This window comes from Oreochromis niloticus, linkage group LG13 (assembly GCF_001858045.2).
Source record: "Oreochromis niloticus isolate F11D_XX linkage group LG13, O_niloticus_UMD_NMBU, whole genome shotgun sequence".
Taxonomy (NCBI): Eukaryota; Metazoa; Chordata; class Actinopteri; order Cichliformes; family Cichlidae; genus Oreochromis; species Oreochromis niloticus.
In genome coordinates, this window is record NC_031978.2 from 32,503,381 (window position 1) to 32,522,367 (window position 18,987).

The 18,987-nt window shown below is 41.1% G+C and overlaps 1 protein-coding gene across 4 annotated transcripts in view; it reads left to right on the top strand.

Annotated features, from left to right (window-relative positions):
- The first annotated feature begins 619 nt into the window (after positions 1–619).
- The window catches only part of birc6 (baculoviral IAP repeat containing 6), a 196,759-nt gene continuing 178,391 nt past the window's right edge, over positions 620–18,987 (top strand). For all 4 annotated transcript variants that reach the window (XM_019355330.1, XM_025897215.1, XM_019355332.1 and 1 more), the window contains exons 1-3: positions 620–1,060; positions 9,781–9,962; positions 13,521–13,658. In XM_019355330.1, coding sequence (XP_019210875.1) covers positions 850–1,060; positions 9,781–9,962; positions 13,521–13,658 — 531 coding nt within the window. In that variant the 5' untranslated portion in view covers positions 620–849. The remainder of the gene's footprint in view (positions 1,061–9,780; positions 9,963–13,520; positions 13,659–18,987) is intronic.

The window sequence follows — 18,987 nt, forward strand, 5'->3', positions numbered from 1 at the left end:
TTTAATTTACTTAACACCATAATATGAAAACTAAACTGCAAATTCCATGATGTATTTTTTTAAGCAGGAACCCACTGTGAATTCTCTCTGAGGCCCAAAAAACAGATCAGTTTGGTCATTGTGTTGTAGTGGTTTTGATTCCAAGTTTTCAGGGGGCATCATTGGCTATAGCAGATGTTTTAGAAGAAAAGGTTAATTAAGTTTTTTTTTTTTTTAAATTATCTTGCTTTTATTCATTTTATCTGCTTTAATTCTAGTATGAGCACTGTCCATATTAATTGTTTCCTCACATTACTGTGCAGTTAAAAAAAAAAAGGTCTGCTTAGGTTGCATTCCAATTCTAACTGAAAAAAAAATATTGCAGGAAACTTTTTTCTGGGCAGTGCTTTTCTATGATGTCCTAATTTACAGTTTTCACTTAAAATATATAATTCATCTGTGTTTAGTGTTTGAAGCCGATGATTACTGTACAAATTCAGTTAACACATAGAACCAAAATATAACCAATGTAATGTACTTTTTGTTGCAGAGCCACTATTTTGTTGTTCTTAATAATTTGTCCAGCCAGTGTTCTCGTTTGGTGTCGGCGTTATCGCGGGATGTGGTGCTGAGATACGCTAGCTCCGTTTACCTAGAGTGTAACTGACAGAAAGCCCAGCCTGGAGTTTGTCGGCGCTGATGGTGAATAGCCACTGCTGCGGTGACGGCCGGAGGAGAAGAAGCCGCAAAAGGAGTCAGCAGTGGCAGAGGAGTGACAGTTTGGACTTAGTCTTATAGATTTAGCAGTATTACATCTACCATCGGATTTTTACAAACCTAAAAGGGAAGGGAAGGGAGGAATAAGGAAAGATGGCGGCCGCGGCCTCGCCGGGCTCGGGCTCGTCCACCTCCTCAGACTGGATTGTACTGAGAGACGGTTGCCTGCGTTGCGACGAGGAGGGCCTGCTAAGCCTGTCCTACCACCCGGCCCTCAACGCTATCTTGGCCGTCACCAGCCGCGGCAGTATCAAAGTAATTGACGGCACTTCGGGGGCCATTCTTCAGGCTTCAGCATTGCACGGTAAATATCGGAGTCCTCTGTCAAGCCATGTCACCAGCAGTTTCAGTTTTGACAAGCCAAACACTGACTGTCAACAGACACTAAACACGACACTGGCTGAGTTGTAACCTCAGCCCGCTAACGTTAGCTCTTACTAGCATGGCCTAGTCAGGGTATTTGGCAACTAGGATTTATGTAGCCTGTTCTGCCTAACCCAGGGTCATCGTCTTTGGACATTGGTGTGTTTATGATCTAACAAGTTCAAGTTCTTCTTGAACACCTGCGTTTGCTAATGTTTACTATAGCTGCAACTTGACATATCTCCCATGTCTGCTAATAGCTGGAAAGTGCTAGTTAGCCGGTTAACCTTCCCGGTCAGTTTCTGTCATATTGGTGGTCATGGATGATGTGTCGTTAGAACTACAGTTTACATGGTGGCTATCTGAAGTATCAGAATTACTATCACCCGCTTGGATGTGGTACTGTGTTCTTCGCTGAATTGTTGTGATAGTCACTAGGCTAGCTAGCGGCTCCCCAGGTGCTTTATTCACAACCCACTGGTGCACTGTCATTCATTTGGAAGTACTGGTGTGATGTTCAAAGTAAACTCACTGTGCCAGTGTAACAGTGTGGACGTGTTTGTTCACATCAGTTAACTTAATAAAGCTTTAGAGAGTTTGTCAGAAAGTTACTTTTGACGGAACTTGTTAAAGCATTGTATAGGAGGAGCACTATTGTACCGTGGTGTTTAAACATTAGTGCATAGGTGATGTTTTTACAGAACTGGTGAAAGACAAATTCATTACCATTGTTGGTTTGGGTGCCCCATAGGAAGCTGTGTTATTAATGCTAATGGCTGCGTGTCTTTCATCCTGACTTTTATTATTGAATAAAATTTGCATATTTCGAAAGATAAGAGAGATAAGACTTTATTGATCCCACGACGGGGAAATTTTTGCGTCACCTCAGCTCAGGTACAGATATCAGAAAGAAATACAAAAAAAATACAAATAAGTACAATCAATGAAAAAAGTAAGATAATACACTATATACAATGGTAGCACACACAGTATAATACACTATATACAATGGTAGCACACACAGTATGTGATTATGGATATGGTTGGAAATATGGAAGACATAAACTATATCGCTTGATATAGCTATTGTACCACTACTACTATTCCTATTTATAGACATGTACACACACACATGTACACACTAAATATACATATGTATATGTATTGACAGTATACATATACATACATATATACCTGCACATGTCCATACACATGGAAGGTCCATTATGCATGAAGTGGTGACCGTGGATGTTCACAGTGTCCAGTGACTTATGACATTGTGATTGAGGACTTATAGAGTCTAACTGCTGTTGGGATGAATGATCTGCGAAAGCGCTCCTTCCTGCACCGAGGGTGTTTCAGTCTCTGACTAAAGGAGCTGCTCAGCCCACTCACATACTCATGCAGTGGGTGATGTGGGTTGTTCATGATGGATGTCAGCTTTACTAACATCCTCCTCTCGCCAACCACCCCCACAGACTCCAGGGGACATCCCAGCACGGAGCTAGACCTCCTCACCAGTTTGTCAATCCTGCTCCTGTCCCTGTCCGTGCATCCACTCCCTCAGCAGGCCACTGCATAGAAAAGGGCAGATGCTACCACAGTGTCATAGAATGTCCTTAACAGAGTCCTGCAGACTCCGAAGGACCTCAGTCTCCTCAGCAGGTGGAGTCGACTCTGGCCCTTCTTATACAGGATGTCTGTATTTGTAGTCCAGTCCAGTTTATTGTTGAGGTGAACACCCAGGTACTTATAAGAGTCCACTATCTCAATGTCTTTCCCTTGGGTGCTCACCGGTGTTGTAGGGGGTGACTTCCTCCTGAAGTCTATGATCATCTCCTTTGTCTTGCCGGCGTTGATTTGGAGTACGTTGGTCTCACACCAGCCAACAAAGTCACTGATGACCCCCCTGTACTCCTGATCATTCCCGTCTGATACGCATCCAATGATGGCTGTATCATCTGAGAACTTCTGTAGATGGCAATCGTCCGAATTATAACAGAAGTCTGAAGTGTAAAGGCTGAACAGGAAAGGTGAGAGAACCGTGCCCTGTGGTGCTCCCGTGCTGCATATTACCACCTCGGACACACAGTCATGGAGCCTCACATACTGTGGTCTGTTGGTAAGGTAGTCGATGGTCCATGCAGTCAGCTGTTTGCCTACTCCGGCTCCCTCCAGCTTCCCTCTCAGTAGTGCAGGTTGGATAGTGTTGAAAGCACTGGAGAAGTCAAAAAACATGATCCTCACAGTGCTCTGGTGAGAGAGGGATTGGTGTACCAGGTAGATGACAGCGTCATCCACCCCAATTCCAGAACGGTAGGCGAACTGCAAGGGGTCCATCACTGAGCCCACCAGTGGCCGAAGGTGGTGCAGGATGAGCCTTTCCATGGTCTTCATCAGATGAGAAGTCAAGGCAACAGGCCTGAAGTGTTGGGCTCCCTGGGGTGTGCGATTTTTGGCACCGGAACCACACAGGAAGTCTTCCACAGTTCAGGAACCCTCTCCAGGCTCAGGCTCAGGTTGAAGATGTACAGGGCCACCTGACAGAGCTGGTCTGCACAGTCCCTGAGCAGTCTGGAGCAGATTCCATCCGGACCTGCTGCCTTCCTTGCCTTCGTCCTCTTGAGCTGATTTCTCACCTGATCAGCTGTGAAGTAGATGTGAGGCTGGGCTGGAGTGGGGGGTGGGGCTGGTTTTGTTGTGGGTAGCTGTGTGGATAGGGGTGAAGCAGAGAGCTCAGGTGACAATGGCATTGCACCCGGAGGGAGGGGGGGCGGCAACTGGAGGGGGGTTAATGGAACCTGAGGGGTGGGAGAGGTGATAAGTGGGCCATTGTCAAATCTGTTAAAAAACAGATTCAAGTCGTTAGCCCACCCCCGGCCAGCAGACACTGTGGCTCCTCCATTGTCCTGGAAGTGTCCAGAGATTTTTTTCATGTTCCTCCAGACTTCTCTGACGTTTTTCTGTTGGAGTTGGCTTTCCATCTTCCTCCTGAAGCACTCCTTGCCTTCTCGGATCTTGTATTTAAGATCCTTTTGGACTTTCTTAAGAAACATCTGTATATTAGGATTAGTTTCCTATAATGGCATCTGTTATTACTTTGTCTAAAGAGGTAATAGGTAGAACCTTAGAACAGCTACGTTTTTGGTGCTCTTGGTCTCTTTGACTCTGCAATATTGTGTAAACAAACAAACAAAAACACCCCCCCCCCCCCCCCCCCCCAACAACAACAACAACAACAGAGAAAAAAGCCCTGCTAGCTTTTATGATTTGCAGTCCAAGGTGGATTGTTATAGTTGCTATAGTTTATCCCAATTATTACATAATTTTTAACAGGTTTTTCATTATGTTTCAGGAGTTTTACACATCCAAAATGGCCAACAAGTTAATATCACATGTCTGCAAAACATCTATAGAGCTAAATGACTTAGTGCTTGCATTATAAAGTGTTGTTTTGTGGCTAAGAAATGGGAAGTAGACTGAACTCGTGATACAAAAATCCATATTGTTTTACAGTTGTTCCAGCTTACTTTACCATAAAGACCATGTGGAGCTGTTCAAGTATGCTGGGTCACTGAAAGCTGTATTGCTCAGCTAATGAGGGAACTGGAAAAGCATCAGTAATGTTTTTTATTTTTTGTTGATGATTATCCAATGGTTCTTGTTGGATGCAAGTAGGTAAAAATCTGTGGAGGCACTTTGACTTCATGTAGAGTGATTACAAAGAGACCAATGCCTATCAACTCTAAGTCTTAATCAGGGTTAAACACGGAGCCAGAATTAAATACCAGCAATCTGCAGCAATTTGCAAACAACTGAGGCATATTATAGAACCCCAAAGAACATCAGAAATAAAGGATCTAAAGCATTTTGGATTTATAACAAAAGGGATAAATCTCGACATCATTGTCAGTTTACACATTAATAGTTTTATCTTGATGTCTTATCTTGATTGTGTTGTTTTTAATGATTATTGAAAGTCAAAATTATTACAGTAGATAAAATTATAGATCAGATTTGATGTAAACATATAAACATTATTACTACACATAGTTTCTCATGTAAATGTCAGACTTAAACCAAAAAATTACCACGGTTATAATTTTTAGCTCCCGTTGGTAATAGTCAGGTGCATAACCCTTTTGCTGGTTATCATCCTGCAGTTGTTTGTTGTGATTTTCAATATGTCTCACACGTTTTTTAACAACCCAAACTCAGTCTTCCCAGACAAGTCTCTCAAACCCCTCCAGATTTAATGTCGTCTGACATGGACCTTGGTCTTCAGTTCATACCACAGATTTTTAAAGATTAAAGTCAGAACTTTAAGAAGAAGCCTATCTGACCAGCCTGCACAAAGTTTTTTTTAACTTCCTACCTTCCTACCTTATCTTACCTTACCTTAAAGAAGAGCAAACACAACAGTCAGTCAGTATTACACTTGGACAAAAAAAATTGATCTTTGTATAAAGAGTAATTGAAACTGAGATGTAAAACATGAGAGAAATCAAGTGGTTTGACATCAGAGCTTATTTGTATGTATTTTTCAATGTTTGAACTTTTTCTTTTGTTCTGTTTTTTTGTTTTTGTTTTTTTAGGTTAGAAAAACCAAAGCGCTTCTTTTCCTTTTGTTTTCGTGCAGTCTGTGCTGCCGTGTATTTACACTGTGTTAATGTTCATATACTGATTGTTTTGCCTCTCGTAAACATCATATCACCGTAGGGCTGTGCGATATCACCAAAATCTCATATCCCGATATAAGACATTTGTCGTCCCCACCTACTGGTGGTGGTCAGAGGGCCCGGTGGCGCCAGTGTCCGGCAGCCTCGCCTCTGTCAGTGCGCCCCAGAGTGGCTGTGGCTACAATGTAGCTTGCCATCACCAGTGTGTGAATGTGTGTGTGAATGGGTGGATGACTGGTTGTGTAAAGCGCTTTGGGGTCCTTAGGGACTAGAAAAGCGCTATACAAATACAGGCCATTTACATAAGTTGAAACGGCTGCAATTTTCTTTGTGAGTATTTATTACCCCTGTGCTGCAGGGGAAAGCCTGTCCTAAGGTTTTTTTGTTTTGTTTTTTTAGCACCTGATGGCTCTTTTTAGCTTCTCATCCGTAAACACTCTGCATGCTATTTCACGTGATTTGGTTTATTTTGAAAAATCTCAACAGGATCTTCAGCTTGATTGTGAAAGGTCAGCCCTATATAGAACCCCCTATGTAGAACAGCCCTATATCACTGTAAAGGTGACTCCTTTAGTATACCCAGTCTCTCAAGCCTTCATTATACCATACAATGTAATATGTAAAGTCTCATAGTCACAAAATATTGGCAGGCACGTGGACATCTTCACAGACCTTTGTGCTCATTGTCTGATAATGAAATTTATGTCTACAGACTTAAGGATATGGAAAATCTTAACTCCTAAACTTAAATGCTTTTTTGAAATTAATGTTTTTAAGGCACTTGCACACATGATGGAATTTTTTTCCCCCCTGGAAAGTTCATGTTTGCTAAGAATTAGGGTTGGGCGATTGGTCGATATAATCGTCCAATCACCTTTTACAAGGGTGGTTTATTTATTTATTTGCCCATGAGTAAGTTTGCTAATAATGATGGCGCTAATAGAAACAGTCAACAGAAAAAAAAATAACAGCGCTGTTTTAGCAGCACCCTCTTTCATCTGTGAACGAAATGCACCCTCCTCAGAGTGCGCCCAAATGCTTGTTTATGGAGCTGCAGAAGCTGGTGATAGCCGTACTTGCTCGTGGAATTTAGCCGTGTTTGAGTACTTTGCTCGCACTATATGTCTGCACAAGTGACACACCGCTTTGGTTACATCCTTAGGTTTACCTCTTTCATCTGGTTTAAAGCCAAAGAAATCCCAAATTGGCGACTTTATATTTTTTTTAGTGCTTTCAGCGTTAACACGCCGTCATCACAACTAACGCGATTAAAAATGAACCCATCTAGAGCGCAGACTGAGTCAAAATCAAGTGGGTTGAGAGCGTTAAACGCGGTCATCATGATTAAAATTTTTAAGCCGCGTTAACGCTAACGCTGACTCGTTTGTCCACGTTTGGACTTCTGTGTTGTAAACGCGCAAATCACTCTGTGCATGATTACATTGCCCCGCCTATCAAAAAGTCTGCGCATGCACGAATATATCGCCCATCAACCATTGGTGGACTGACAATTGCCGGTTGGAAACTTTTTACATAATGCCCAACCCTACTATTATTTTAATGATGGTATGGGTGGGAGTTTGATTTCTAGGGGGATATCAATAACTGAGGATCCAGTGGTCATGTCCAGAGTTTAAACTATTCACGTGTGATATATACACATGAATTGTGTAGTATCACATAACAGCAACGCATTTTGTTGTCTAGCAAATAAAAATAATAGAAGGCAGCATGTGGGGAAATATGACAAATAAATTTAGGTTACTGTTTTGTTGTAATGTTAGGTCTTGATGGCAGCAGGGCGGCTGTTATGTTGTGGAAGTACTGTATTTCTATTATTTTGATGTAGTGATAAGTGTCTCTAAGCTTTTAACGGCTTGCTGTTCTCTCCCTGGTGAATAGGGACATATGGCGATGTGACATCTGCTGGCACAAGCTGCTGGTTTGTTTCTCATTTCAACTAGTTGTGCACCTCTCGATTTTTGTAACCTTGTGCATTGGTGCTGCTGTTTCGGCCAGGTTGAGGACAGGAGTGTACGATCATGTCAGTTTTGTACTAGTTTTTACAGAAGCTCAGAGACCAAAAACATGAGACTTTTGGGAAAAAAAAGGTTGTCAAATTCTTTGCTTCTAGTTTTGACTCTTTCCAGCTGATGTGGAGATGTTGTCTGAAGAAGAATATTGTTGTTCAAAAGAATATTCCAGCGGCACTCACACCGTAAGTACTGGTATAAATGATATGGAGCTGTGGTAATGTCATGGTCGCCGTGTGAAGCAGAAGTATTGGAATGGCCCATCTGCCTGCAGTGATCTCTATTGTTGTTGATGGAGACAATATGTGGTACAACCACTGTGTGGGACACTTTTGCTTGTACTGTTGTTGGTCTGTCATCCAGATGGAGAACAGTGAAGCTATAACATAAGAAGTGCCGGAGTGAATCCAACTGTTTAAAAACAATCATTGTCCACTGCAGTGGACATTTTTTTGTGCTTTTCCCTTCCTTGTTCCAGCTGTCCATAATCACTTCCAGTGATTTGCAGTTAGGGTTTTGGAGGACAGTAGGGCTGCCACAAACGATTATTTTGATAGTCGACTAGTCACCGATTATTTTTGCGATTAGTCGACTAATCAGATCATGCATCCGTTGGACGTAAAACGTACAGCTTATTGCACCAGCATGCATCTGCTCTTATATAACTATCATTAGCTTACAGCTTTAAGTGTTTAAGGTATGTGCCAAGTAAAAATAAAGACAAGATGATAGTTTATTAAATTTTAATGGCATTTGCAGATTGTTTCGGTGGAGTTTAATAAACTCAGCTGTCTGCTCCTTGCTATCTAAAATATAACGGGACCCCGGAGTATATTCTCAAGCATCTCACACCTCTGATAATCAGTTGTCTGCTTGACGTTTATTTAGCTGCTGTGTAAAACCTATAACTTTCATCTCAGCCAAACCGATTTACTCAGGAACAAATAAAATACTAAAAAAAAAGCCAAACAATAACATTTGTAAGTTATCTAAGTGACTCATATACATTTAACCTGAGTAGCGAAAGACCGCGGTGGGTTTGAAAACGATTTGCCGGGAGTCCGGTGTTCTCACGGGCGCTAGTGAGCCTTGCCCCCGGCTAGCTATCGAGCAAGTGGGTAACGGACGTCTCCGAAAACGTCGGAGCGCTTTTGAAAATATGTGGTGTCTTGATAAACTGAGCAGATATTTGCGGTTTACACAGCTACATTCTCGCCTGAAAACATGTTAAATATGTTAAAGTTATTTTGTGACCCAGAAAGAATAATAAGAGTAATATTAAAACTAACTAGCTGCCGCCATTGTTGGAAACTGAGCTGGGCTGCGCTATGAATTCTGGGACGGAGCTACTTCTTCTTCTTCTTCGGGGTTTAACGGCAGCTGGCATCCTTGTACATGCAGTGCTGCCATCTTCTGTTTCAGTCCGTTATTACACTCTTAAATCCTACTACTTATTCCTGCGTCTTTTGTGATCTTACAACGCTTCAAACGACGCGTCGACTATTAAATCAGTCGTCGACGATTTTGATAGTCGACGTAATCGTGATTAGTCGACTAATCGTGGCAGCCCTAGAGGACAGCACAAAAGCTCATGTGCAGTGGCTGAAAACCCCTCTTTACCCCCTTGTCTGAACAGAAATGTATACATTGATGAAAAAGTTTGCAGCAGCAGAAATTGTGCTTAAGGAACTCTGCATTTTGAAGGAGCACAACCCTGTTGATGAAACTCTGAAGTAGTCAGTTTGTGGAAATTTACCATTCTTCTTGCATCTGATAAATTGCTTGCCTACCAACAGTGAATGGCAATAAAATATCAACTGCATTGATTTTAATGGACACGTGAGTTGGTTCCAACATGTTTTGCATATAACGCATAAGTAACATATAAACAGCCTTTTCTCCTTCAGACATTCACATTATGTGGTGTGTGTTCTCCGTCTCTGTCCCAGCTAAACCTGGTGGCCGTGTCAGGTGTCAGTACTTTCCCGCAGTGGACAAGGTGCTCTTCGTGGACGACTATGCAGTTGGATGCAGGAAAGACCTGAATGGCATCCTGCTCCTGGACACAGCCCTCCAGCCACCAGTGGCAAAACCTGAGGATATGGTTCAGCTGGAGCTACCGGTCACAGAGGTGAGAGAACATATTTGCCCTTCAATTCGCTGTTTACATGGACATCTGGTCTCTGTTTCAGAAAACAAGTTTAGTGGAAACTGAGATGAAACTTTGGGTTTTCTGTTACAGAAACTAACCAATTTCTATAACTGTAATGGCTCAGTTACCGTGGTTGCAGACTCTAACCTTACTTACTCGATGAGAGGTTTTTTTTCTCAACTGAGTTTTTCTCTGACTCCTCCCCTCCTGCTGTATTTGAAGCACTTGTCTGACTCTTTCATTTCCTCATTCACAGAGTGCGTAATGAAGCTCACATCGGATAATGTTTGAAGAAGTTTTACATTTTAAAAAAACCTGAAATCCCACTTGGGTATTATTTTGTTACCCATTTCTTATATTTACCATTTATATTGATCACTTTTATAACTAATCAGGACTGGACAGATTTATTATCAGCTCAGAATAACATTTATAGCCTGTGATTCTGTAACTCTAGAAAGTAAGGCATCTGTCAAGTTGTCAGCCTCTTCCCTTGCACTGAAACACTGAAACAATCACTTTAAAAAAATAAATAAAATGGTTATTCTTCCTGTTGTGATTGGCCATGCTGCAAAGAACATTCCGATCATAACTGTGATCATGTTGGAGATTATTGGAATATTTCTCAGTGAATATGATTTTGCTGAAATAACTATAAAGTTATAAAAATGCACTCAATTAAATGCTGTCAAGCAACTTTTGGAAATGGAAATGTATGCAATTTTAAACTTTGAGCCTTGACATCTTTTCCACACCAAATCACCTTAATTGTTACTATGGATGCAGATTGTAATTTGATTTACAAAGGTCAATGTCCATAAACTCTCTGTTAATTACATGTAAAGACAAATCTTTCAAGCCTGTTGGTTTAATTTGTAATGTCCTCTGGATTTCCATACACCTGTTTCCATACTTCAGTAAATAAGTGAAGTTTATTTTTAACACACCTTTCACAGTTAAGGTCACAGAGTGCCTTACACCAAGTTGCAAACACTAAAACAGAATACAGACCCATGAACAATACAAGGTCATACACATAATTGCCCCAATACTTTTCTGAATAGGAAGAGGTATTTTTAGAGGTTGCCTCAGAATCAGTCAAACAAGGAATGAAGAAAACTGATTCCAGAGTTTTGGACCCACTTTTAACCTCCTAAGACCCGAATTCTTCCACGACATGCATTTTTAATTTCTCTTTGATATTTGGGCATATTGGGGCCCGATGAATGTAAAAACAAAGAATTTCCAGATTTTTTTTTTTTTACCTTATTTTTGTTTTTAAGAAAAATGAGAGCCACAAATGAGGATATTCATTTAAAATTTTGATAGAACAGTAGCAGTATAATGTCCTCGTAAGTGGATATCAGGCCCATGTAGAGCAAAATTGAGTATTTTGGTAAAAATAACCAAAAATGTGATGTCCACATATGTGGACGGCAGGTCCTAGGAGGTTAAAGGCCTCTCCGTTAAAATTTTTTAAAATGACTATGAGGTATCAACCATAATCTCGACTGTGAAGACCGAAGAGACTGGTTAGAAGAGCTGGTTCATATAAGCTCTGAGATATACTGAAAAAATACTAAAAAATTTAGGAATGAATGGGTTTCTGACATGACATTCCAGGAAAACACTACAGGAAAAGAACATGCAAGCTAGTTTTAGAGGAGGAGCTTTGTTTGACACTTGGGATGGTGATATCTGAAGCAATGATAAGAGTCTGTTTTGTCATAATTTACATGAGGAAAATGAGCATTTAACCCAGACTTGATAGCAGTCAGACAGGTTTGTGGATCAGAAAGTTTGTTAGGTCAGAAAGAACAGGGCCGGATATCATCTGCATAAAAATTGTAACATGTGTTTTTCATATTGATGATTATCTGTCCAAGAGGCAACATTAACAAGGTAAATGTTACAGGTCCCAAATCTGATCCTATGAAACACCACAGGATAAGGCAGCAGAAAGAGAAATTAAATCTTGAAAGTCTTGAAATGAAATGCTCTGTTATACAGATATAATTTTCATTAGCTGTTACCATAATTACAGCAAATAAAGTTGTTAAAGATTTCACTTAGGTTGGGTGGGTGATGAAGTTCCAACCAGAGTTTTGCAGGAGAGCGACAGTTTAATGGGCGACGTGTGGACGCGCGGTGTCTTGGAGGATGCTTACGCACAGTACGCAACTTTTTGGACCGAAAGGGGGTATTGTTGGTTGACTTTGTGCCTGTTGGGACCACAATAAATGCTGACAGGTACTGTGAAACACTGGAAGAAATCAGAAAGGCATTTCAGAACCCAGAGAAGAGGAATGCTGAGCAAGGGCGTAAGCATTCTCCACGACGCTGCACGTCCACACTTCGCCCGTCAAACTGTCACTCTCCTGCATTACTTTGGTTGGAACTTCATCACCCACCCACCCTACAGTCCGGACTTCGCACACAGGGACTACGATCTGTTCCCAAAGTTGAAAGAACATTTGTCCGGAAGTGGATTCTGCAGCGGTGGTGGCGAGCAACTATGACATGGGCATTGTAAAACTGCCACAGCTTCTACAAAAATGCATTGACCGAAATGGCGATTATGTAGGAAAATAAATAAATCTTCAAGCTTTAAAATGATGTAATTATTATGGAAAATAAATGGTTATTTGTATTTCTAAAACAATAGGACACCTTATTTTGGGATTGCCCTTGTACTTCTAGAAGTCCGCTTGAAGGCTGCTGGCTGGACACGTGTAGTTAGTGCAGTGTAATGTGAATTCTCTGTGCATGAGTCCGCACAGTCCCAAAAGTGGTTGGCACAAGGATGTCCACATGGACCTTTGCGCTCACTGTCCAGTGATGAACCTAGCAAACCCACTTACACTCTTGTTTATTCAGGCTTGGGTTTGACACTGGAGTACACTAGCAATATGATAGCCTGATGTGGGGTTTGTGTGTTTTTCTGGTCTCGCACTTTTGTGTGAAAAGTTAACGTGAATGAACCACTACACTACGCACCCAGTAGTACACAGAATATTTAATATTTAATTTAAGAAAGTGTAATACATGTGCACAGAATCCAAATCTGTAAGAAACCCTTGGATATGTTTGTCACAAGTTAGATATAATTGTTTGTTTGTCTTTTAAAAAAATTTGACAGTTTTCATCTTTCATCAATTGTAGGGTAATAGGTTGGTTTGTGTAATGGTTTGATATGCAGTTTGTAATTATGACTCAATCCACATTATGGCATCAAATGGCAGGAACAACCTAGGAATCCATTAATTTGTTATAGTGGGAGAACTAATGCCTAATTCAGCAAAAGGGTAACAAACCACAAGCAGCAATACGGTGACCCCAGATCATTGTAACTAAATGGAGCCACAGCCACAAAGCAGATGACAATGTAGTGAATTGTTCTAGTTTTGCAGCACAAAGCTGCAAACACAGGACTACAGAGATGATACAAATGTCCTCAAACTTAGGCCGCAGGTTTTTTTGGGTTTTTTTTACTGAATATCTAAGTGTTAAATCTAATATGTGTTTGTTTCTGTTCAGGCCCAGCAGATACTGTCAGCCTGCCAGGAAAAGATTGATGTGTCAAACACTGAGGGTTACGAACTTTTTATCACCCAGCTGAAAGAAGGCCTGAAGAATACCTCACATGAGACAGCAGCTAATCACAAAGTGGCCAAGGTGAGTTTAATTTCAAAAAAACTTTTGTTTTCGAACTGTATGTCTCTGAGCTTCTGTACTGGAATTAGAGCAGGGCGATATGGCCAAAAATATTTATCACGATATATATTTGAAAATTTGCGATAAGGATATAACTGACAATATAATTGATGCGAGACAAAATACAACTCTACAACTTTACTAGCGCAAAAAACCCATCCATTTATTTTCACTTAAACAAGCAGCTGTTTTTTGTGCATTAAAGCTATATAAAAATTTAACAGTGCAAATGCAAATTCCTTGCTGAAAGTTTAACCAAAAGGCATTTCCAGTAGAAATGGGCTGACATATCCTGAGCATAACCATGTATAATATCCACTAAAGTTAAAAAAGAGGTGCTTTGCAACATTAAACAGGGCTCTAGAGTGCGACCAAATTTTTCAGTGGTGCGACTAAAAAAAACAAATATTTGGTCGCACCGGTGCAACCAAATATTTTCGGGTAACAAAAAAAAAAAATCTCTGCAACTCTCCGTGTGGTCAACAACAGACACACATTATGATAGTCAGGGGCGGGACCTCTCTGATTGGCCGTGGTCCAGTTGAAAGTGCAGGTGGAAGAGAAAGGTGAGTAGCTTGAATAAAGCGATATCAATTCATTAACGGATTCCACACAAAGACGTAAACACAGAGCGGACCCGACGCATCAGAATCAGCTTTGTCTTTCTCGGCTTTCTCACCCCACGGCCCGAACGCGGACACGCTTTCGGAGCTTAGCGATTCTGATGCGTCGGGTCCGCGCTGTGTTTCCGTCTTTTTTGCGCTAGATTCTGAGCTGCAGGTTTTGTCTCTCCAACCAAAATTCGCCGAGCCAGCTGCAAAAGAAGCAGCAAACTACGCTTCACATTTGATCAATGTCGTCATGAATTCCCTCTGACTTTTGCTGTTTTGCTTCCACCACGATAAAAATCACACTTCATGCACAGCTCTCTCTCTCTCTCTCTCTCTCTCTCTCTCTCTCTCTCTCTCTCTGTACTTCAAGAACAGTTTCCCGTCTCAAATCTCTGTTTTCTGCATTATTTATTCGCTTATTACCCACCAGTCTACCGTTGTTTACAGCGCTGTCGGCCGCTGTCTTTTTCTTTTCTTTTTCTTTTCTTTTCTTTTTCTTTTCTTTTTCTTTTTTTCACTTATATGACCTTGGACAAGAAAGCCTAATTTCTGCTGTTCAATACTGAAGAAATTTAAACTTCTTAAAATTATGCAAAATTGCAGAATATTGCAGAATATTTTTAAGGTTATCTGCTATAAAACGCCAGACCAGGAAAATCTCCTTCATGTTTTTCTGTGTTTTATTCTCAGTTACTTTGACACAAAGGCATCTGCTGTGATGCTCACAATTCTGATGAAGTCTCATGTGTATCAGTACTGATAAATGATCAGAATTATAATATTTCTGACTGTCTGAGGCTAAATTGAATCGAATCAGGACTTTGAGAACCGGAATCGAATGGATTATAGAAGTCAGTGATGATACCCAGCCCTAGTGAGCAGCCTAGGCCTGACAGAAGTGGATGTAGCTGTGGGTAATGAGAAAAGATGAAAAGAACTATTGATAACTTTTGTGTTAAGTTTACTGATCCGTCTGAAATTCATAGCCAGCTCTGACACGGTGCCATCAATCTTTGAATGCTGAAAAAACAGCAGTGTATCCAGAAAACACATTATATGCTGCAATAAATGCACTGCCCAAGTGTCCCCTTTCCCCACTGCCTTTCAGCAGCAGGCAACAGCAAACAGGTCGTCAGAGGAGCCAAGATGATGATTAAGTTTAACATTTTCTACAATATTGACAAAGCAATTTAAGCACAAGTTTGTTAGTTAATCATTTAGAAATGAATATTGTCTGTATGGACTTCCCCCCCAAAGAAAGTGCACATGTAAAACTGTTAAGTGATGCGGTTGAAAAATTTGAGTGCGCCTAACTTTTGTGCCGGTACGCCTAAATTTTTAAAGTTAGGCGTACCGGTGCGCCCATGTCAAAAAGTTAGTGTAGAGCCCTGTTAAACTGCAGTGTGCCAAATAAAAAAGTCGAATGCATATTTTTCGGACCATAAAGTGCACGGGATTATAAGGCACATTAAGCGAAACAAAGCAGTCAGATAAATCAAACTTTATTTAACTCATTCTTCTTGCTTCCTCCACTTCTGTACCAGTGATTCATTAATGCTGTATTCTATCACAGCTGCTTTATTCCCATGTTGTTGCAGTATATTAATGACTAACTTCGTATTGTGGATGGATTATCTCAGTTGTTCTCCTGACTGAAGTTTGGTCCGTTTACATCATCCTGCCATGCGATTGCATTTGTCTCTAACCATCAGGAACCCTCACGTTAACTTTTATCGAGTGGAAAAGTGTTAGCGTTCATCCTGCAGCTTCACTGTTTATGTTATGCTAGCATAGCTGTGTCGCTAGCGATCACGTAGCATATCATTATATACCACCTAGCCCAACTTCAGTAACCCTACAGACGTCACTGCTGTTTAGTTTTCTGTCTTCATTTATGTTGGAAGCGATGGCAGAGCTGTAAGTTTTAATTTTTTCAGAAATCTCTGTCAGAACGTGGTATGTCATGCTCGGGTAACTAGCGAAACTAGCGAGCTAACTTCCGCTAACTTCCTGCTAACCTCTAACTCCGTTAAATGTAATAAATTCTGTTTTCATGGATGCCTGGATGTTAAACTTAATTGTTACACCTGGTAAAGCAGCAATGCTGATCGTTTTATTAAAGATGAAAGAATTTAGACAGTTTTTAACTCTGTGTGCCGCAGTGTTCGTTTGACTTTGGGACCTGAAGCGGACGGAGTTTTGGACCCAGATTACCCCCAGATTTACGAGCACCTTAGTCTGACAAATACGGCAATAATGATGGCCCGCTTGCATGCTCTACAAAAAAAGTGCTTTGTTAGCTGTGTCCCAAAACGTCGGCTGCATCCTCCGGAGGCCGCATTTGAAGGCCGATTACGTCACGGCCAGGCGACGAAGGCTGTCCCAATTCGTCGACTCCTTCAAATGCAGCCGACAAATGCGTCCTTCATTTCCCCAAGTTTGAAGGATGGGTCGGGTGTGTCCTTCGTGGCCCACCATATCCCAGAATTCATAGCGCGGCCCAGCCAAATTTCAGCTGCCAACAGTGGTAGCCGCTACTAAGTTTTAAAATTAGTCTTATTAATCTTTCTGGGTCACAAAATAAACTTTTAACATATTTTCAGGGGAGAAAGTAGCTGTGTAAACTTCAAATATCTGCTTGGTTTATCGCATATTTGCAAAAGTTTTTTGACATTTTCGGAGATCTCTGTTACCCACCTGCTCGATAGCAAGCCAGGGGGGGGGGGGTTCAATGGTCACTCCAGCCGGCGAGAGCAGCGGACTCCCGGCTTCATCGTTTTCAGACCCCCGCTCTTTCGCTACTCAGGTTAAACATGATATATAAGTCACTTGGATAACTTAAAAGTGTAATTGTTTGCCTATTTTTGGTGTTTTATTTGTTCCGGATTAAATCGGTTTGGCTGAGATCAAAGTTATTAGATTATTAGATTAAATAAAACTTTATTAATCCATCGGGTGGGTTCCTCCGGGATTTTCACACAGCTGAATAAACGTCAAACAGAAAACTGATTAAACCGAAGTGTGAGACGGTCGATAATTTACGCCAGTGTCCTGTTATATTTTAGATAGCAAAGAGCAGACGGCCGAGTTTATTAAACTCAACAGACACAGCGGTGACGCAAATCTGAAGGCTAGACCGTCCCATTTCACAGCCTCGCACTTCCGGCCTTCTCGGTCTTTGAAGGGCCCAGCCCACGTAGACCGCGAAGGCCGGGTCCTCCGAAGGATGCAGCCGACGTTTTGGGACACAGCTGTTGTGTATCTGACAGACAAACGCCAAACCAGTTCCACATCACTGAAGTTGCACCATTTTTACAAACCAATTCTGGTTCATCCGTTTCACTCAACGATCCGCTTTCCCCCTTTCCCCCTCATTCTTTGTTGCCGCCATGCTTTTTCGGCCATGCGCGTATGAAAACAAAGACACTGCACATGCACGTTTTACCCATATTCTATCGCGATATTTCATTTTCTTATCATTTGCCTAACATTGTACCAGTGTTACCGTGAACGGTATAATATGGCCCAGCCCTAACTGGAATGTCATTAAATGGCCATGAATGTACACTTGTATCACAACCGACCTGTGGCAGGTTTAGTGCAATGCACCAGGTTACAAAAATTAAGAGGTGCACGACTGAAGTGCCACAACGATTATGTCATGTGACACATGATGTGATGTCAACACACGCGCACAATTTAAAGAGATAGGACACATGATTCCCACTTGTATACTGTGAATTAACCACATTTCACCTGTTCTGTTCTTACACTAACACAATTGGATGTCAAATAATTGGTTAAAGTCCAATTGTGGCAAACTTTGTCATTCCCACAAGGAACCCTATAGGTACTATCTACAGTAGTTCACAACTGTAGTGCATCCATGAAAACAACATAAAAAAAATAGACATTATCATGACAGACAGATAAAGTGGAAGACTGTTTTACTGGTGCTGGTGTCTGCTATGACTATTGGTTAATAATGCATCTCTTAAGATCCTACAATACTATAGAGAGGGAGAGAGAAGGAGACCTTTAGCAGAGCTATGCTTAAAACAAACTATGGGTGAGAAACATAAGTAGTGACATTCAAATACATGAGGGGTGAAGAAGAGTTCTCAGTGCATTATTATCCAGAAACATGGGAATGTCTTGGGATACTTTGGCCTTTTTAATACCATTCAGCCTCAGCTTGAATGGCACAGTTTATCAGAGTATTTTTTTTATGATTATGTGTATTCCTTTATGGTAATAGTTAAGTATATTCTGTTGGCTGTGTCCAGCAGAGTAATGTATCATGTCACAAAGTAAAGTTAAAATTAATTTTATAAACGGGGCACTGTCTGGACACAGTGGTCTCAGTCACCTGATCTGATTTCAGTTTGAAAGGGAGAGATGCAAAAATTATTTAAGACAGCCGTGTGGACATGAAGCACAATCCCAGACATTGTATAAATTCCTTGAGTGCAGAAGATTCTTTATTCTTAAGACTGAATTAAATGTTTCTTCCACTGAAAACGCTGCGTCCAAATGAACCCAATCAACCCCTTTGGAAAGGCAAGAAAAGTACATTATTTTTGAAAGAATTTCAGAAGTGTACCTGGAAATGGTATGGTCTGCACTGTCATACTTGAGGTTCTGTTGGAGAAAAATAAACATTTTCAAGTATGGGGGTT